Consider the following 20,631-nt stretch of genomic DNA (forward strand, 5'->3'; position numbering starts at 1 on the left):
CTGGGTTAAGGGTGAAGGGGGAAAAGTTTAAAGGGAACATGGGGGGGGGGGCTTCTTCACACAGAGAGTGGTGGGACTGTGGAATGAGCTGCCAGATGAAGTTGTAAATGCGGGCTCACTTTTAACATTTAAGAAAAACTTGGACAGGTATATGGATGAGAGGGGTATGGAGGGATATGTTCCAGGTGCAGGTTAGTGGGATTAGGCAAAAAAATTGTTTGGCATAGCCAAGAAGGGCCAAAGGGCCTGTTCCTGTGCTGTAATGTTCTATGGTTCTATTTGCAATTTCTTAACTCCTCCCACAAAGTTTCAACATTCTCTGACCCGATGTCACCCCTTTCTAAAGATGTAATTCCATCTCTTATCAACAGAGCCACACCACTGCCTATGTCTTCCTATCTATACAAAATATTTCCTTTGATGTTAAGCTCCCAACTATGGCTTTCTTTCAGACATGACTCAGGGATGCACACAACATCATACTGACCAATCTGAAATTGTGCCACGAGTTCCGGACAAACTCATCCAGCTTATTGCGAATGCTACGCGCATTTAAATACAGCGCCTTCAGTCCTGCATTTTTTGCCCGTTTGAATTTTGCCTCTGTGGTACAGTTTAACTCTTTGCTTAGACTGCATTTGTACCCAGTAATTGGCTTGTCCTTCCTTACATTCATGTTACAGCCATCATCTACTTGTAAAACCACTGGCTTATCCTCAGCCCTGTCATCTTGGTTCCCATCTCCCTGCCATATTAGCTTAAACCACTCCCAGCAGCTGTAGTAAACCTGCCTGCAAGAATATTGGTCCCCCTCGGATTCAAGTCACACCTGCCTCAGAAGACGTCCCATTTATCCAGTGAATCCTTGTCCCCTGCTCCAATTCTTCAGCCACACATTTATCTGCCACTTCATTGTACCTCTGTCATCACTGTTGAGTGGCACAGGCAGTAATCCTGAGATTACTACCCTTGAGGTACTATGTATTGCAAAGTACTTCTGCCACAAAACAACAAATTTAGTGACACTGATTCTGATTCAAACCAGAAAGCTACACTAAAATTGCCCTAAAAATTGGAACCATCATGTTCAAGAATGGCTGATTATAATATGCAACTTGGGGGGTGGGGGGAGAAAGAGAGGGCAATTTTGTGTGATCAAACATTGATGGGCTCCTTTTATAGGCTTTTTAGATAACCAAATAAAATTTGCCACAGTGTTGGCATGTTGAGAATGTTACAAAATTCTGGACTCCTCTTAATCTTATTGAATCACTGTTTTAAAAATAAGGGGTTGCTCATTGATGGTAAAGTTGTAGTTTACTAAAATCTCTGAGAAGGGCATGAAACTTAGGAGCTTTTTTATTCAAAGACCACAGAAAGCAGGGTCTTCAAAGAATCTATCAAAGAATATTGACAAAATACATGTTTATGTAGCAGTTAGTCATTTTCTTGCTGTATGTTCTGTGTGGTTTAACTTTTCCCTGTATTTATTTTTATTTTGCAGCTTTTATGACCATGGCCATCATATTACTACATACATTCTGGAGTGTTTTATTCTTCGATGGATTTGAGAAGAGACGATGGTGGGCTGTAGTTGCAGTTATTTCAACACACTTGCTAGTGTCAGGACTGGTAAGGTTTCTACCCTTGGATCTGTTTTAGCAATAATCCATCAAAATACATTAAATGTAAAGAATTGAAATATTGAAAAAGAATTCACTGTTTATGCCTTACTTAACTTTTCTCCTCTATCCTCATCATAACCCTTTTATTTTTATCTATGCTATGCTTAAATAAATCCCTACTACTTGCCCAACCGTTTGATTGAGGCATCATACTTAGTGGATTTTAATCCTTTTCTATAACTCAAAGATTGTGTGTGCTGCTGAAAGTAGTTAACAAAGACCAATGATTGACTCACCATCCTGTTTTAAGTAAATTCATGATAGCTAGTGTTGGAATATTTTCTAAATTGAAAGTTCTGCATTGAGCTATTGAACATTGTTTCCTCTCTTGAACTTTGGAATGGTGAGTCAACTTGGTATAAAGTGAATTTACAGAGAACTCTTTTTAAGTGCTGAATGGATCAGGAGGCTGTATTATTGGTAACAATGCTGAATTTAAAGTTTAAAGTCAGCTCCATGCCATTTTATACTCTAAATAAAACAAATCAGATTGATTTCTGGTTTCTGGATTTCTTGTTTGGTGAAAGAAAGCACCGACATGTAGGGACTTCCCTGAACTATATACTTTACTGTTACACCCTCTGGTTCTTTAACTTATTGTGTCACTATTAAAATTCTCTCCAAAATTTACTCGGAAGGTCAATTTTTCTATGGCTTGTATATTTTATTTTACTGTTTCGCAATTTCATTTTTTGTTTTACACCTTAGAATATCAGCATTGATGTACAAAGTTGAATATCGTAAGTAACTACTATTTTATATGGAAATACAGCACGATAATAGGCCCTTCCAGCTTCACAACCTGAGCCACCCTATTACACTCATGTGACCAGTTAATCTACTAACCCATACATCTTTGGAATGGAGCACTATTTCTGCTATTGTGTTTGTAACTATTGTTTGTTCTGTTCTATCCTGCAGACATTTTTGAATCCATTGTATGAAGGCAGCCTTATCCCAGCATATCTAATTATGGTTCTTATGGCAGTTTGGGCGTACTTTACAGCAGGTGGATCATTGCAAAATCTTCAATACTTCTTCATGTGTAAGTTGATTATTCCAATTATATTGAAAATAAAAATCATACAGAGACACATTGCTGTATCTTAACTAATAGCTGCATGTATTGCAGGAACTATTTAAAGAATACTTCGTACAAGAAAGGTCACCACAGTAGAGAATAATAGAGGATTTGCAAAATGATTTAGATCAATTATGCAGTAGAGAATGAAGGCAAAACATATTGCCTGCATGTCTGTGAAATGTTATGTACTGGATGCTCTTTTTTCTTTTTCAATCTTTTTATTAATATCAACATGGTGAGATTGATGCATAATTATTGGGATTACAAAATTACAAAATTAAAATGAGCATAAAAGGATACATAAGCAATAAGTACAATATAGTTAAGTCTTCCCAAATCATATGTGATACAAATATAATTTGGACAAACCAAAAAAAACAAACTACGTATATCAATAGGAAAAAAAACAGAAAAAGAAGAAAAAGAGAAAAAAAAATTACCCCAAAAAACAAGAACTAATCTAACAAACAATCCACTAACTAATAAAAAAAAGAAAAGAAAAAAAAAACATGGGCTGTTTATAGTATCTAAGAAAAGACAAAGAATCATCAGTGTCACCAACTCCGATCCTCTCTACATATATATAATCAGAACCAGAAAAAAAAAATAGGGTTGGAACAGGGTCAAATTACATCATGTGAAAATATTGAATGAACGGCCTCCAAGTCTCTTCAAATTTAATAGAAGGGTCATATATGACACTTCTATTTTTTTCCAAATTTAAACATAACATAGTTTGAGAAAACCAATGAAATGTGGTAGGGGGATTAATTTCTTTCCAATTCAACAAAATAGATCTTTTAGCCATTAATGTAAGAAATGCAATCATCTGACAAGCAGAAGGAGATAAATGAATTGACTCCATCATTGGTAAACCAAAGATTGCAGTAATAGGATGAGGTTGTAAATCAATATTCAATACCGTGGAAATAATATTAAAAATGTCTTTCCCATATTTTTTCAAAGACGGACATGACCAAAACATATGAGTTAGAGAAGCTATCTCAGAATGACATTTGTCACATATAGGATTTATGTGGGAATAAAAACAAGCTAATTTATCCTTGGACATATGAGCCCTGTACACAACTTTAAACTGTATCAATGAATGTTTAGAACATATAGTGGATGAATTAACTAGTTGAAGAATTTTATCCCAGTTCTCAATAGGGATAGTAAAGTTAAGTTCTCTTTCCCAATCATTCTTGAACTTATAAAAGGCCTATAATTATATTGTAAACATTTGATATTACACCTTTCTGAAAAGGATTTAGTTCTAACAATTTCTCCAAAATACCCATAGAATCTAGATTTGGAAAGGTAGGAAGTACAGTGTTTAAAAAGTTCCTAATTTGTAAATATCTAAAAAAAAATGAGATCTGGGCAAATTATATTTATTAGATAATTGTTCAAAAGACATGAAACAATTATCCAAAAATAAATCAGAAAATCGTAGTATACCTTTAGTCTTCCAAGCTAAATAAGCTTGGTCCATAATAGAGGGATGAGAAAAGAAATTGGATACAATAGGAATTGATAAAACAAATTGATTCAACCCAAAAAATTTCTGAAATTGAAATCTGAAATTGAAGCCATATACGTAGAGTGTTTAACTATCGGATTGTCAATTCATTTATGCAATTTAGAAAGAGCAAAGGGAAGAGAAGTCCCTAAAATAGAACCCAATGAAAATCCTTGTACAGATTTAGTTTCCAAATTTACCCAATGAGGGCTAGGAGATAAATCCAAATCCCTTAACCAACATTTCAAATATCGAATATTGATTGCCCAGTAATAAAATCTAAAATTTGGCAATGCCAATCCACCTTCCTTTTTTGACTTCTGTAAGTATCTTTTACCTAACCTAGGATTTTTATTCTGCCATATATATGAAGAAATTTTTGAATCAACATTGTCAAAAAAGGATTTCAGAATAAAGATTGGTACCGCTTGAAATATATATAAAAACTTAGGTAAGATAATCATCTTAATAGCATTAATCCGACCTATCAGTGATAAAAGACCATGGCGACCATTTAGTAAACAAACATTTAATCTGATCAATTAAGGGTAAAAAATTAACCTTAAATAAATCCTTATGTTTATTTTTGTAATTTTAATCCCTAAGTATATAAAATAATCATTAACTAATTTAAAAGGTAAATTTTCGTAAATTGGAACCTGCCTATTTAGGGGGAACAATTCACTCTTATTAAGATTCAGTTTATACCCGGAAAAATTACTAAACTGAGCCAACAATCATATAACTGCAGGAATGGATTTCTCAGGATCAGAAATGTATAATAACAAGTCGTCTGCATATAATGATAACTTATGGATATTCATCCCGTGAGTAATGCCAAAAATGTTAGGTGATTCTCTAATAGCAATTGCCAAAGGTTCCGGGGCAATATCAAATAATAATGGACTAAAAGGACAACCTTGCCTGGTACCCCGAAATAAACGATAAAAGGGAGATCTTTGGTTGTTAGTAAAAACCGAGGCTACTGGAGTATGATATATCAATTTAATCCAGGATATAAATTTCAGACTAAAGTTAAACTTCTCAAGCATAGTAAATAAATATGGCCATTCAACTCTATCAAATGCTTTCTCCACATCTAATGACACATTCTGAGGTGCTACGTGAAGGAGTATAAACAATATTCATTAATCTCCTAATATTGAAAAAAGAATAACTATTTTTAATAAAACCAGTTTGATCCTCCAAGATAACTTGAGGTAATACCTTCTCCAGCCTGGTCACCAGTAACTTGGAAAAAATCTTGGTATCTACATTCAACAGGGATATCGGTCAATAGGATGCAGTCAGTAGGGTCTTTATCTTTTTTCAATATTAAAGAAATGGAAGCTCTATAAAAAGATTGTGGTAGTTTACCTAATCTAATTGCTTCTTCAAAAACCCTACATAACCAAGGAGAAAGAGTAGAGAAAAAAACTTGAAAAATTCCACTGTATACCCATCTGGACCTGGTGCTTTTCTGGAGTTCATTGAGGAAATAACACCTTTAATTTCTGCATCTGTAATAGGAGTTTCCAATATTAAACATTCTTTAGATGATAATTTTGGAAATTCAATTTCCCTGAAAAATCATGCATGGTATTAAGATCATGAGGAAATTGAGAGTGATACAGAGAAGTATAAAAATCTTGAAAAGATTTGTTTATCTCATCATGATTATTGGCTGAAGGGCCTGTACTGTGCTGTAATGTTCTATGGTTCTATGATTAACTGTCAATTCACCATTCTGTTTACGGATCTTAATAATTTGACGTTTAACCGAAGCATTCTTCAATTGGTTAGCTAACAATTTGCCCGATTTGTCACTGTGGTGACAAATCACTTCTGGTTTTCATTAATTGATTTTCATTCGAAGATGCAAGTAATAAACTGTGTTCCATTTGAAGCTCAACTCTTTGTTTCTAAAGCTCCTTACTAAGAGCGGTCGACTATTTCTTATCAATTTCTTTAATCTTATCAACCAATAAAAGTGTTTCATTCTTAATACGTTTTCTCAAACCAACAGAATAGGAGATAATCTGTCCACGTATATATGCTTTAAAAGTGTTTCAAAGTGTTCCGCAGGAAATTTCATCCGTGGAATTAGTTGAAAAGAAGAAATCAATCTGTTCCTTCATAAATTTAATAAAATCCGGATCTTGCAGTAAGGTAGAATCAAATTGCCATTGCTTAATACTAGGAGCTGTGTCCATTAATTTAATAGAAAGTTTCATTGGAGCATGATCAGAGATGGCTATAAGTCATAATTACAACCAATTATAGATGGAATAAGATGAGAGTCAATGAAAAAGTAATCAATCCTTGAGTAAGAATGATAAACGTGAGAAAAATGAAAACCCTTTGTCCTTAGGATGTAGAAATCTCCAAATATCAAAAATTCTGGAGTCAGTCAAAAAAGAATTGATGTAAGTGGCCGACTTATTTGGTAAAGTCTGAACGGATATAGATCTATCCAACAAAGGATTTAAGCAACAATTAAAGTCATCATCGATTATTAATATATATTCATTTAGATTAGGTAGAGAAGTAAATAAAAATTTAAAGAATTCAGGATAATACACATTTGGAGCATAAACATTAACCATAGCAACCTTATTATTAAAAAGTAACCCATAACAAAAATCTACCATTCGGATCTGAAATAATATCATGTTGAACAAATGTAATGGAGGAGTCAATAAAAATTGAAACTCCTTTTACTTTAGCATTCGAATTCGAATGGTACTGTTGATCCTTCCAAAACCTAAAAAAAGTTGATTGTCCTCTTTCCTCACATGAGTTTCTTGTGCAAAAATAATATGCGCGTTCAGTCTTTGGAATACTTTAAAAATCTTTTTTTCCATTTAATCAGATTGTTTAAGCCATTAGTATTCCAAGAGACAAAATTAATGGTCTGAGCCATATTTTAAAATCAACCCTTTGGTATATAAAGAGTTAACCAAAGTATGAAGTCATGCACCCGGAAGAGGAACAAAAATACAGGGAGGAACTGGAAAGGACGACACAACGGACATTTTAGTAGTTTGAAATCAGCCCTAATAAAAAAACTGGAAAAACTAATAAAAAGACAATTAGAAAAGATTCCCCCCCCCCCCCCCACTCATCACCCACGGAAAAAACCCACCTGAGCCTAAAGGAGGCCAGAAAAAGAAAGAATAACACTAAATCTACCCCCGTGTCTCCAGAAGGCGACTCCAAATATATAAAGGAGAAAAAAAAGATCCACCCAAAATCCAAAAAAATAATTAAACACTATGCTAAAACAGACTTCTTAATAAAGCTGCTAGTAAAAAGAATATGAACACTAGTAACTATTATAAATCGAGTAAAAACCTGAACAAATAAAAATTAGGTTGTAATAAAAAAGGCATTATGGGAAGAAGAAGGCAAAGAAAATGGCGAGATTAAAAAAAAGTGAGGAGTATTTTAGAAAAAGGAGAACCGCCATCTTAGTTAAACAAATGAAAAAAACAGGATATATATCTAAAACTTCACCATCAAAGGACTAATAATAATGTCCAGAACTTACTGGTTAAAGTAAGTAAAATGGAAAGATTAGTACATCGGCAAAGAAAAACTTCAATTGGAATATAAAATGCAAAATAAACCTACACTAGTAACCAGAAGCAAAATCTGGTTTTTAACGCAAAAATTGTCATATAGCGATCAAAGTTCATAAAATGATTATGAACTATAAAAGAATAAAAACGGACATAGCCAGTACTGCGAAAGCCATACATTTATTCAAGGCAAGATTTTAATTATACCTAAGTGGTGAGCCGTGCAAATAAGGTGCTCTTTAACATGCACATAGTGAAATCGAACAATTACAACTGGTGGTTTAGATGAAGAAATTGGTGATTGGCGCATAACTCTATGGGCACGATCAAGTAACGGAGGACTGTCTGGGACTTCAGAAGGGAACGCATCCTTTAAAAGTTGAGCGAAATACTTTGAGGGGTCCCCTTGTTTGATGCCTTCAGGGAGACCAAGTATGCGTAAGTTCTGTCTTCTAGATCGATGCTCTTGGCTTTAAGTATTTCCAACTGTTTAATCGCCGAAGATAGTTTCTGTTCCAAATTCTTGATTTTCAAGTCTCACTTCCGAGCGTCCTCTTGCAGAGTTGCGATTAAAGTTTGATGCTGTTTAACTTCATGACCAGTCTTATGCAGAGAATCCTGGAAGGCCTTTAAATCTTCTTTGAAAGTTTGTCGTTCTTCAAACTTTTCATTTAAAGGCTCCAATAAAGTATCGTAAGTCAATTCAGTATGCTTAGGTTCAACCTGTCTTTTTTTTCCTTTCCATTACCGTTAGAATCTTTCCCAGTGTCTCGCCCTTTAGATCTTAAAGCCATTTCTATACTCATTTCTTCAAAATTCACAGTACACACTCAAAGATAAATCCAGAAAAGTAATAAGAATCTTCTGGTGTAGGTAAATATAGGTTAAATAAGGGTGATCATAGGTTAAAAAAGTAAAGGTTATGGAGCGAATTCAAAACTACTCACCCCATGAGCGTCTCCTGGTGACCTCTCAGGATGCTGAACTAAGGTATATGTGCAAAATTTAAAATTTGTTTTCTAATAAAAATAAAGTTAAACCATTAGTTAGAGGTAAGGAAATAAAATATACTTGGCCTTTTAAAATGCTTTCAATGTTAAACTGTCTAAAATATTGAAACCACAATTATACATAATTTTTAGATAGCATGTGCTGATTATTATTATATCATGGTGTAATCACGCTTGGGCTGCAGTTTCCATTTTGGCCACTAAGCTTCATTGGTATTGATATGAAGGACAGCAAACACAGTGGAATGTGTTATCCATCACTGTTAGTGCAATTTGCTATTCATTCATTGCTGTAGGAGACAAGAGTGAAATGTTTGTAGTAATAATACTGAGCATGTGATACAAGTACCTTCATGGAACCAATAGTAAATATGATTTCAGGAAGTTTGTGAAACAAATTAATAGAGAAAGTAGGTCCTTTATAAATTTGGGGGGGGGGGAAGTGGAATGACTGTGATGTAGTTAATAGTAGAACATTTGGAGATCCACTAATAGCATGATCTGGTTGAGTAAGGCAAATCAACATCAAGGCTACAAGCTACATCAAAAATGTGTTGTTTCTATTCAGTCAACATAACCAGTTTGCACGTGGCAAGACCCAGAGAGGCAGGCAGCCATTTATTGTTGTGGTAATCCAGTATAAGGTACATTTTTAAAGACTCATTCATGAAATGTGCGTATCGCTGTTACCTGTTGCCCTTCCTTCAACTGCTTGAGATGTGAGCCACCTTCTTGACCCTCTTCATTTGAGGTGGATAGTGCTAATCAGAATCAGTTTTATTATCACTGGCATGTGTCGTGAAATTTGTTAACTTAGCAGCAGCAGTTCAATGCAATACATAATATAGAATAAAATAATAAATAAATTAAAATGAGGTACAGAGGAGATATCAGGGGTAAGTTTTTTTTATGCAGAAGAGTGGTGAATGCATGGAATGGGCTGCCAGCGATGGTGGTGGAGGCAGATACGATAGTGTCTTTTAAGAGACTCCTGGATAGGTACATGGAGCTTAGAAAAATAGAGGGCTATGGGTAACCCTATAGATAATTTCTAGAGTACGTACATGTTCGGCACAGCATTGCGGGCCGAAGGGCCTGTATTGTGCTGTAGGTTTTCTGCATTTCTATGTTTAAATCAATTACAGTATATGTATATTGAATAGATTAAAAACGTGCAAAAAAGAGGAAAAATATATATTTAAAAAGTAAGGTAGTGTTCAAGGGTTCACTGTCCACTTAGGAATCAGATGGCAGAGGGAAAGAAGCTGTTCCTGAATTGCTGAGAGTGTGCCTTCAAGCTTCTGTATCTCCTACCTGATGGTAACAGTGAGAAAAGGGCATGCCCTGGGTGCTGGAGGTCTTTAATAATGGACACTGCCTTTCTGAGACACCACTCCCTAAAAATGTCCTGAGTACTTTGTAGGATAGTACCCAAGATAGAGCCAACTAAATTTACAACCCTCTGCAACTTTTTTTGGTCCTGTGCAGTAGCCTCCCCCATATCAGACAGTGATGCAGCCTGTCAGAATATTCTCCATGATACATCTATAGAAGTTGACATAGGTGTTTGTGTTGTCCAGGTGGTCTAAAGCCGTGTGAAGAGCCATTGAGATTGCATCTGCTGTTGACCTATTGTGGTGATAGGCAAATTGCATTGGGTTCAGGTCCTTGCTAAGGCAGGAGTTCAGTCTAGTCATGACCAGCCTCTCAAAGCATTTCATCACTGTAGATGTGAGTGCTACTGGGCGATAGTCATTAAGGCAGCTCATATTATTCTTCTTAGGCACTGATATAATTGTTGACTTTTTGAAGCAAGTGGGAACTTCCGCCTGTAGCAGTGAGAGGTTGAAAGTGTCCTTGAATACTCCCACCAGTTGGTTGGCACAGGTTTTCAGAGCCTTACCAGGTACTCCATCCGGATCTTCTGCCTTGTGAGGGTTCACTCTCTATAAAGACAGCCTAACATCGGCTTCTGAGACAGAGATCACAGGGTCACTGGGTGCAGCAGGGATCTTCACAGCAGTAGTTATATTCTCACTTTCAAAGCGGGCATTGAAGGCGTTGAGTTCTTCTGGTAGTGAAGTATCGCTGCCAGACATGCTATTGGGTTTTGCCTTGTAGGAGGTAATGTCTTGCAAACCCTGCCAGAGTTGTTGTACATTTGATTTTGCCTCCAACCTCGTTCAAAATTGTCTTTTCATCCTTGAAATAGCCCTCTGCAAATCATACCTGTTTTTCTGGTACAGGCCTGGGTCGCCAGACTTGGATGCCAAAGGTCTAGCCTTCAGCAGACGATGTACCTCCTGGTTCATCCAGGTCAGTAGGAATGTCCAGCTTTCTGATCCAGCAGTTACAAAGGAATGATGAGTTGTGAGCTTGTGTGTGAACTGAAAGGGAATTGGGAGTACTAGTACTCCTACTGCCCTCAAGGTGGCACAAGTCATGAATTTTGGTGATGCTGTGGAAGAAGCTTTAGCTGGTCATTGTAGCTGGTAGATGCAAATAAAAACATAGTCTTAATTACTTTAACTATTAAGCTCTAGAGTTTTCACATTAAAAAGATATGTTTCTTGGTGTATTTAAGGAAATCTGTTTGACTCATAAATCATTTGAGACCCTGGACAGGACAGGTAATTAGTGTTGGCAATGCTGGTGACATCCATATCCTTTGAGTGAGTAAAATAAATCAAACTAAGTATTGCAGTAATGGATGAAATTGGTCTTCCATTAGGAAGGTTTCTGTGTTCTTCACATACTTCTCTTTGCGATATATTAGAAGTCTTGTCTTTCTTTCACTTTAGGTAAGTCAAGCAAATAGAACTGCTGCACAGGCTGGCTCCTGACTGAAATACATACCACCTTAATGGACTCGGATTTTGCCAGGATTTGCTGGAATACTAACAGAAGCCTTGAACACAGATGAAGCAATACCACAATAGATGATATGTACTGGGAACAGTTCTAAATGAGAAAGGAATCCATCATTCTCCTGGTTATGGGACTGTTTGCACACTTGTATGCATGTGTGCAACCAATTTTTTTTTACTGAACAAAACGGTTTGCCATTACCAAGCATTGTGCCACGTTTGGGAAAGGGATGTTTTAGGTATTGAGGTAACTGATGGGCTATTGCTTTTTATTACTTAAAAATTTAATTCTTAAGTAACCTGGAAATTTAATCTCTATAAAATTTGTTATGCAGTGCTCAGTATACCGGGTTAAAACTACAACATGTATTATGGACTTGAAACTGTTCATGTACCAGGATTTTCTTACAGCTTCTTTAAAAAATCATTTTTGACATTATCATGAGACATGTTTGTCAACAAGTTCAAATAATAAAGTCTGATTATGAAATGTTTGATCTTGAGCATATTTTAGTTGTATTGTTGCGGCATTGTTTGGTGTCATGAGGCAATAGAACTAATCCAATCATTCAGATGGGAAAGAAAGCTTCGTGGTTTTCATCCAGATGCTGCTAGAGGAGGGGTTCCCAAGCTGAGGCCCATGGACCCCTCAGTTAATGGTAGGGGTCCGTGGCATAAAAAAGATTGGGAACTCGTGTACTAGAGGCATTGTAGCTAGATTTGTGATTTGGCTGTACGACCATGTTTAAGTCAGAGACTCAGACATCATGGAAAGATGTGTTTCAGCTAACAAGCCTATGCTGACTGTCATGTGCCTATCAGTGCTATTTCCATTCCCCAGCACTTTGCTCATATACTGCTATGTTTTGTGATTTGGGTGCTAGTTCAGAAGCTTCTCAGATGTTACCTACAACTTGAGAACCTTACTGCACATTTGGTAGAACTGCCCTGCAACGCTACATATGCCAATTAAAATTGCCATGCTTGTATAAATCAAAGTTATTCACAGATATTTAGTTACATTATTTCTATTTTCATTTTTACAGGACATTTAACCTTTCTATGTGTTTCATAGGAGAGCTATCAAAAAGAAAATAGACCTGCAGCTACATAAGTAGATATTAGGGCAGATGACTAAAACTCATCCATTGAGGGAAGAGGTCTAGAGAAGAGAGTTCCAGAGCATTGACTAATAAGAGAGGGCCCCCAGTTAAATTTGGTTTCTTAAAGATCCTATACTTAAGGGAGTACAAGCGTATATGAGGGATATGGACCTGGAAGAGATTACATAAAGAACTCAGGACAAGATCATGAGGGGTTTGAAAAGAGGAGGTGTGAGTTTTAAAACAGGCTTTAAACATTTTTCATCTTTTTTCCCCTCATGCTTTTTTGTGCATATATCTTATTTGATCTCTATAACAGAATGATTTAGCAATTTGCAGGTCATTTGACACATTTATTCTTGTTTTTTGGTTATATTCCCCAATTTTGCAATCTTACCAAGGTGCCTGTTTCCCATTAGTAACACAATACATTATAAAAAATTAAATCCAAAATCTATAATTTGATATGCCAGAACAATGCATAAGTCAACTTTTAGACTGAACATTTTACTTGCTGAGTTGAATTGAAGGAAACAGAAGGTGCCTGCTCTTAGCCAATCACTAACAACAGAAGCAAGCTAATGCATTTGAAGACCTAGGAAGAAAACCATAATAAATGAGAAGCCGGACAGGTTGAAGAGTTTTTCTATTTCTTCAGATCACGAACTTTTTGCAAAACTAATAATTAGTGCCAATCTCTGTTTGTCCATGCGATTGTGAACCCTGACCATTAACTAACCTCAATTTGGGCTAACAACAAAGTCATACAAATGAGATGGTGAACCTGGTGAAAGTGATCATATTTCACTTGCATTGAAACTATGTCAGAAACTGAATGTAAGTATGTATTGGAGTATTGAGTTCAGTTCTGATCACCACATTGTAGAAAGAATGTGGAAGCTTTAGAAAGGGTGCTGAGGAGATTTACTAGGATGCTGTCTGGATTAGAGAGCGCGTCTTAAGGAGGATGAGAAGTAACTTGATAGAGGTGTATGAGATGATGGAATAGACAGACTGTGATATTTTCCCATGGTGGAAATAGCTAAAACCAGGTTGCATAATTTTAAGGTGTTTTGGAGGAAAGTATAGGGGGATGTCAGGTAGTTTTTTTTACACAGAGTGGTAGATGCAAGGAATGTGTTGCCAGGGCTGATGGTAAAGGAAGCTACATTAGGCACATTCAAGAGACTCCTGAATAGACACATGGATGAAAGAAAAATGGAGGGCTATGTGGGAGGGAAGGATTAGATTGTTCTTTGGGTATATTAATAGTTCAGCACGACGTTGTGGGCAGAAGGGCCTTTACTGTGCTGCAATGTTCTATGTTCTCGGAATTGTGGTGCCTTGTGCGGTATTTAACAGTACCTTTCACTTCTCCATTTTCAACAGAACAAAATACTATAACAATTCTTCCATCAGCACCTCCTCTGTACTGCCAGTACTTGGTCTCTCAAGCGATCTGTGTGCTCTCTTCCCCTTCAAGGAGTGAAAGAGAATCATCTGAATTACGCAGCCAAAGAATGGAGCACATTTAGTGAGGGAAACAATGAAGCAGAGGGATAAAACTGCGAAAGGATTTGAATGAGTGAGCGTAGTGCTCAATGGAGGCACTTGAAAGGGAAGTGAAAATAGGAGTGATAAATTGACTCAGCATTTGACCCAGTTTTCTGAGAAGTTGAAATGTGCACAGTGCGATGTGGGTGAATTTGCAATTGTTTCTAGCCTTTCCTCTCCTGTTCAAGTAATGAATCTGCCATTGATTCTGAATCCAATACCCATGGCACCTTGTCAGAACTGCTGCAGGGTCTTTGATCTGAAATGTTAATTTTCTTTGAGGTTATTCGACTCCGACCTGTGCGGCGCATCAGTTGGCAGTCTTGCTGTTTCTTTAGCATTTTGTCTGTATTTTTACAAGGCCGAGTCACTAACTCGACGCTCAACATAGCATGGATAAAAAGTGTGCAAGGTGCTGGTCAGATTCGAACCTGGGGCCACTGGCCTCGGAGTCTGCTGCTGATGCCACTACAACACTGGCCAGCCAGCTAACATTTTATTTACCCATAAATGTGGCCTGCTAAGCATTTCTAGGATTTTATTTTAATGTCAGATTCCTGTCATCTGTAGTTTTTTCTGTTCTATATATCCATGACAGAAACACCATTTTCAAGTTCTGAATTTAACATTCAGCACTGGGTTGAGGATTTGAGTACTGGAGATCGTGCTGCGTTCCAGTATACAGTCAGTAATGTTTCCTTTCATCAGCTATAGTTATTACTGGGGCTCCCAAGGTCTGTTGAAGCCAGAAATATTCCTTGTCTATGTGTTCTGATCTGCAGTACTCATCCAAGCTGGTGGTAAAGTTCCATTATTATTACAGTACATGTGTGTCGTTCTGGTCGCCTACCTACAGGAAACATATAAGATTGAAAAAGTACTGAGAAAACTTACAAGGATGTTGTGAGACTTGAGTTCCTGAGTTATAGGGAAAGGCTAAATAGGTTATGTTTATTCCCTGGAGTGCAGGAGAATGAGGGGAGATCTTCTGGGGTTATACAAGCAGGCTTTTTCCACTGAGGTTGGGTGAGACTTAAACTGAAGGTCATAGGTTTAAGGTAAAATATTTAAGGGGAACTTGAGGGGGAGCTACTATATTCAGAGGGTGGTGTAAATGTGGAATGAGTTGTCTGGAAGTGATGGGTAGAGTTCAATTGGAACATCTAAGAGAAGTTTGGATAGGGATGTAGACGAGAGAGGTTTTGAGGGCTATGGTCCAAGTATGGGTAGATGGGACGAGGCAGAAAGACAGTTTGGCATTGAGTAGATGGGCCGAGGGGCCTTTTTCTGTGCTGTAATGCTGTCAGCCATTTTCTGCAGTTAATATTTGTTATCACCACTGGAATCTGTAAGACAATAGTGATTTACACCTCACAACTGAGTGAGACCAGATAGTGGACACATTAGCAGCAGTGGTGTGACCATATTAGGGAACTCCGTCCAGTCAAAGGTTGACTCAGCTGGGCACAAAGCCTTGGAGACTTCACCTGCAGGACTGCATTCAATTTGGATGTTTCTCTATAAAAGGATGCACTTGCCATAGACGGAGTATAATCAAGATGCACACTGATAACAAGGATGTTGGTGATAGGAGAGATGGAGAAGACTAGGTTGTGATACACTCAGCAAACCCCCACAAAAAGCAATGTAATATTAATCAGATAATCCAGTTTTAATGGCACTGGTGTGATACCAGAGCTAAGGACGTCTGTACATATGAACGTATGTTCTTTCCTACGAATGGCAGAACTAGTCTCCTCTCCCTCTGTAATAATTGTTCTTTCTTGTTAGTCTTCTGTGTTTATGATACTGTTCATTATAATAGAGGTACAGTCTGGTTTTATTGAGCGATTTTTGTGTATTTTCTGGCTTGAGGACAAATACAACTTGGGGACATCTGTGAAAACAACCAGTTCTTTATCCAGAGACTGCCTAAAATGGATAGTACACAAAGGATAACTTCCATGCTATAGTTCAAAATAGTGTGACTTTTTCTTTTACATTCACTTTGACGGCAGTCAGTTTCTGGGTTTAAATTCTCACCTGAATGACATTAGCTCTGACAATGTTCTAGTCTCATAATTCAACATTGTCTAAATATCACTTTTCCTGTCAATGGGAACCTTACCTTATCTCAGGGGTTTGTATTTGGACAGTCAAACATGCGCCAATGGGAGCAAAGCTGGTTGCCAGCGGGCCAGTATATTTTCTCATTTTACATGCACAATGCTGGAGGAACTCAGCAGATCAGATAATAGCCATAGAGGGAAATAAACAGTCGACATTTCAGGTTGAGACCTTTTAGCAGGACTGTCCTGATGAAAGGTCTAGGCCTGTTATTTCCCTCCATAAATGCTGCTTGACCAGCATTTTGTGTGTGTGTTGCTCCAGATTTCCAGCATCTGCAAAATCTCTTGTGTCTATTTCCTGGAAGGTGAGGTGGGGGCCAGTATGTCATTATTCAGGAGTCTCTCTGCCATATTGATAACAATTATACCCATATGGTTTGAGGTGAAGATTAAATTGCAAGAAATTTAGATAACAGAAAGACACCTTTGAAGAAGATTTTATTTGTTTAGTACTTCACTGTCAAAGATATTGCCAAGACATTTTGAAATCAGAGCGATTCCTTTGTTCAATTTTAATGCTGTGCTTTGAAATAGTTTCTTTAATATGCCCCTGCAAAGTAAAATCCATACAAAGTAACAAATTGTGGAAGTAATTTAACATATTATTGGAACCTAGGTTAAAACTAATACTAGTTAGTCCAACCCACCAGGTTAATATGTCTGCCAAAATTATAAATTCAAAGTATTCAGCCTTGTCTTTAAATTCTAAATTCTTAAATTCTAAGAACTGCCTCATTCTACGTTACCATCTTCTGCCAGGTTTGAATCTACCCAACAATCTCTTTGGCCCCCGTCACTCCATCAGAATGCCAAACCTTCAGCTCCACTCTCTAAATAACCCTCTCTTAAATTTATCATGTCATTTTCCCATTCTTTTTATAAACCTACATTTGTGAATAGTTTATGGTGAAATTATTGGACAGCAGTTGGGGAAATGGAAATCCATTTCCCCATCTAAATTAAATTATGAAACCCATTGAGACTTTATGAATTAAATACCATTGTATACATAATGCAAATTATTGTAGCATTTCCCTGAAGGCAATAAGACTCGGAGTCTTATCTGCTGATTTGGAATTACAGTTTTCCGTGTCTCCCAAAATACACCTACACGAGCTGCAATGATGCTGTTAAAACACATTCACTGTGTCAAACTTGTCAATTCTTAGTACCGATCAGTCCAAGAACATAAGTATTTATCTATGCAAATCCTAATGCCACAACATCCAACTATCCCTGCCAGACACATTTTACATGTGTAATCCTGTGGATAATCAGCAGCATTCCCATTCAGTAAATATGCCCAAATACTGTTAAACCACATTCCTTTTCCCACAGCTATCAGTAATAATTTCCTGACTTATTGAGGATGGAATATACATGCAAAATAGAAAAGGTTTTGATGAGCATTCAGTTATTCACTTGAAGTTGATTAACTACAGTACGATGGACCAAGATTATTTAACATCCTTCTGGTATATGGAAACTCAGTAACCCTAGTTGTTGTAAAAATATAGACTGCTGGAATAACTGTGTGTCTGGCAGCATCTGTGGAGGCAAAAGGATAGTCAATGTTGAATCGGGACTGATGCAGGATCAGACCCAAAATGTCCATTATCCTTTTCCCTCCACAGATGCTGTCTGACCTGTTGAGTTCTTTCAGCAGCTTGTATTTTGCTTTAAATTCCTGTACCAGGAGTTTCTTCTGCCTCCATTCCCTAATTTACTAACTATACTGCTTTTTCTTTTTAGAGTTGAAGATATACAGAATATAAACAAGCCCCTCGGCCCACTAACAGTCAAGCACCCATTTATACATTAGTCTTAACCTAACCCAATTTGTTTTTCCCACATTCCCTCTGCCCCTGGAGTCTACCATTCATCTACATATGAAGGGCAATTTGTAGTGTTCAGTTTACTCCAATGCAGATAAGGGACCCACTCCTCAACCCCATAGCAAAGCAGATGCCTATTTGTAATCGGTTTAACAGAGGATTAGGCTATGGCAAGGTAGACAGAAGAGATCTGAATAGTAAACTCCACTTCATCCTGTACCCTATCATTTTTACCCTTTGTATTCAGATCACAACAGATTGATGCTGCAACATTTTCTCTTAATAACAAACAAGATAATATGTATATAACCACAATAACTGAACCACATCTGACAATGGCAGAGAACAGACAAATAGTTTGTTCTCTAGAAATCAATAACTTTGGTTCAATCAGCCATTTTCAGTTCCAGATTTGGAAGAAGTAGATATTCACTGCAGTCTCATGCTTCCATTGTAGTCGTTGGTTTGTAAATCACCTTCTGTCCACCTTCAGTAGTTAAGCTGAAAAGGCAACATTAAAACAGAAAATTGTACTCAGTGTCAGAAACTAAAACAGGTAAGAGATATCAGGTGTTTGCAATAAATAAACACACGAGATTCCGCAGATGCTGGAAATCCAGAGTTACACACACAGAATGCTAGAGGAACTCGGGTGGTCAGGTAGCATCTATAGAAAGGAATAAAGAGTCGACGCTCCAGGTAGAGACTCTTCAGCATTCTGTGTGCGTTACCTTACAATAAACATATTTTTCAGAATGGAAGATTTTAAATGGTAAACTCTAAAGTGGAGTTTAGCTGATATAAATATCTTAGCTAAATATTGAGTGGGACTGCAATCGGGGAATTCATTTCCAGTCAGGCATGGTATAATATGCGGTTGATAAAGGTCTGTGGCAGTGTTAAGCAAGAAATGACTGAGCAAGGACAGGACTGTGGGTCCTACTTATCCCCCTTTGAATACAGTAAATGAGCATTCTGCATACATGGAGACAGATACTTGAGATTATCATGTTCACCATATTTATTGGGTCCACTTCAGCAAAAGGTTGAGAGAGATAGATTGTTTGTTGGGTTGAACCAGGATGGAGGAATACAATGTGAAAAAGTGCATAGAGGGTGTGGACAGCCAGTGCCTTTTTACCATGGTGGGAATGGCTAACAAAAGAGGGCCTCATTTTAAGACGATTGGAGGAAAGTACAGGGGTTTTACATGGAGTGGTGGGTGTGTGGAATGTGTTGCCTGGGGTGATGGTAGAGGCAGATACATTAGAGACATTTAAGAGTCTCTGACATTAGCAGATAGATGTAAGGAAAATGGAGGGCTATGGGGGAGAGAAGCATTAGATTTATCTTGGAGTGGATTAAAGGATTGGCACATTATCATGGGCTGAATTGCAGTGTTTTTAAAGCAGGATAGAGCCTTTGGATTATTTTTGTTCCAATGAAAGAAGAGCCCGGTCTCTGAACTTGGCTCCTCTAGGTGCCACTATTACAATCATAGCTCACAATGCAAACTATTTTGTGTATTATTTTATGCTGACTTTAATTAAACAATGCATGCTTGGGAACATTATTTTCAGGAGTTTTAGCCCATTAGTCTAAGAATCTCTGACTTTGAGTTGAGATTATATGAGGAGAATTAAAATTTATTTCCTTTTTAAGTTCAGTTTTGGAGACGCTTGATACCATTTGATTGACTGATGTTGTGAAGGCCACCTATTATATATTCAGATGGACTATAATGGCTAAATGGAACTCCATGGCTATTTCTGAAAATAATTATTTTGTCTTTAGCTCAAGGTTAGAATATGTACTTACTGGTGCAGACAATCATACCGTGAACATTACCCCAGTGGAGAATAATTTTTTATATATATATATCTATTATATAAATAGAGGAATTAGAAGGACTAATAGGCTAACCAGTTCATCAAGCCTGCGTTACCATTTAATTATGTGTTTATATTTATTGTGTTTCTTTTATTATCTACCCTGTGGAGGTCAGATGCTGGGGAACACGTCAGTGACGGGGTTACCCTGTGATATGGCAGTGACGGGAGTGAGGCTCAGGACGGCCACCAGAGAGTCGGCTGATGTGGCAGAAAAGGGCAGCTTTGGCTGTGGCTGAGGAGGAAGGACAGAAATTGAGGGACTAACTAACCCCATTGAAGGCTACAGGGTGTGGCAGGGAGACGTTTCTGCCACTGCACCACCACCAGATGGTGTACCAGGGCTAAGAGAGTGAATGGCGGTCCCTGGCT

General features: G+C 37.3%; 2 protein-coding genes across 2 annotated transcripts in view; one reads left to right on the forward strand and one right to left on the reverse strand.

Annotated features, from left to right (window-relative positions):
* The window catches only part of LOC140737713 (gamma-secretase subunit Aph-1b-like), a 45,456-nt gene extending 33,217 nt beyond the window's left edge, over positions 1–12,239 (forward strand). Inside the window, exons 5-7 of the mRNA XM_073064276.1 lie at positions 1,505–1,632; positions 2,607–2,730; positions 11,684–12,239. Of these exons, the coding sequence (XP_072920377.1) occupies positions 1,505–1,632; positions 2,607–2,730; positions 11,684–11,700 (269 nt within the window). The 3' untranslated portion in view covers positions 11,701–12,239. The remainder of the gene's footprint in view (positions 1–1,504; positions 1,633–2,606; positions 2,731–11,683) is intronic.
* A 4,717-nt stretch (positions 12,240–16,956) lies between these two features.
* Positions 16,957–20,631, reverse strand: part of ca9 (carbonic anhydrase IX) — an 82,745-nt gene continuing 79,070 nt past the window's right edge. The window contains exon 13 of the mRNA XM_073064277.1: positions 16,957–18,871. Coding sequence (XP_072920378.1) covers positions 18,811–18,871 — 61 coding nt within the window. The 3' untranslated portion in view covers positions 16,957–18,810. The remainder of the gene's footprint in view (positions 18,872–20,631) is intronic.

The sequence above is a fragment of the Hemitrygon akajei genome, chromosome 13, assembly GCF_048418815.1.
Source record: "Hemitrygon akajei chromosome 13, sHemAka1.3, whole genome shotgun sequence".
In the NCBI taxonomy this organism is placed as follows: Eukaryota; Metazoa; Chordata; class Chondrichthyes; order Myliobatiformes; family Dasyatidae; genus Hemitrygon; species Hemitrygon akajei.